This window comes from Galeopterus variegatus, unplaced genomic scaffold (assembly GCF_000696425.1).
Source record: "Galeopterus variegatus unplaced genomic scaffold, G_variegatus-3.0.2 Scaffold8384, whole genome shotgun sequence".
Lineage (NCBI taxonomy): Eukaryota > Metazoa > Chordata > Mammalia > Dermoptera > Cynocephalidae > Galeopterus > Galeopterus variegatus.
In genome coordinates this window covers 54261-55310 of record NW_007734495.1, presented here as the reverse complement: position 1 = coordinate 55310, position 1050 = coordinate 54261, and the positions used below count along the sequence as shown (strand labels likewise).

The window sequence follows — 1050 nt, the reverse complement described above, 5'->3', positions numbered from 1 at the left end:
GTTTGACTGAATTTTATATGAATTAACAATTATCCAGTCACTCAGAGTTACTAAATTGACTGGAGTGGGCAGCTAGTTGTTAAGTTAGTTTGAATTGAATGGTTTGGGAATTAACTTGATTTTTTCTTATTGAATTTTATCACTATTATATTTATTCTGTTTATCACTATTCTAAATGACTAATGGTTGGCTGAACTGATAATTGTTTAAGCAAACTACTTGATGAAGTTGATATTTATATTTGTATATATATATATATATATATACACTTGATTATTTGATTAAATTGCTGTGTGAACTGACAACTACTTACAAATTAATGCAATATACAATGTTGTTTAACCAAATTATTTTACTGAACTGACAAGTATGTTTCTGGTTTGTCAGTTGCTTGGTGAAACTGATCATATCAATAGTTGTTTGACCAAACTCACCAAATTTAGAATGACCAATCATCTAAACAAGTGTTGGAGCTGATCAGAATAATTTGAGCATTGTTGGACTGAATTTTCGAGAGACCCAAGAAGTCATTCAGCCTAAAGGCTTGACCCAATTGTGAGCATCTCACAGGCCCTACAAGAGGAGCAGACCAGTGAGGGGGACACAGGCAGATTGTCCTGAAGTCAGCTGGGGAGGTCCACCCAGGCCAAAGGGCCACCAAAGCAAAGAAGCGGACTACAAGGCAGCTCCGCCCCTCCCAGCTCTAGGGCTGGGGACTGGCAAGGGTCACACCTCTGAGTATGGGGGTGGTGCTGGGCCCCCCTCTGGAGCTTTGGATGGCAGAGACAGGGCTTCCTCATAGGATGGCAGGATGACCTGGGAGAGACAGAGAGATGAATGTTGAGTGTTGTCAAGAATCCGCGATTCCAACCTGAGTTCAAGGAACTTGAACCCCCACCTCTGACAAAACAGTGATGATAATAATTACTAGTGTGTATTGGGTACTTGCTATGTGCTAGACATTGCCTGCATGAGACAGGGGCAGTTTATGTTCCTGCAGTAAATGTATTTGCCTTTGCCTGGTTGGCATCAAATTCCTGTTGTTTTGAT

The 1050-nt window shown here is 40.7% G+C and overlaps 1 protein-coding gene across 1 annotated transcript in view; it reads right to left on the bottom strand.

The window, feature by feature from the left end:
- Nucleotides 1-332: 332 nt before the first annotated feature.
- LAPTM5 (lysosomal protein transmembrane 5) overlaps nt 333-1050 on the bottom strand; it is a 27133-nt gene continuing 26415 nt past the window's right edge. The window contains exon 8 of the mRNA XM_008592828.1: nt 333-816. Within this exon, the coding sequence (XP_008591050.1) occupies nt 727-816 (90 nt within the window). The 3' untranslated portion in view covers nt 333-726. The remainder of the gene's footprint in view (nt 817-1050) is intronic.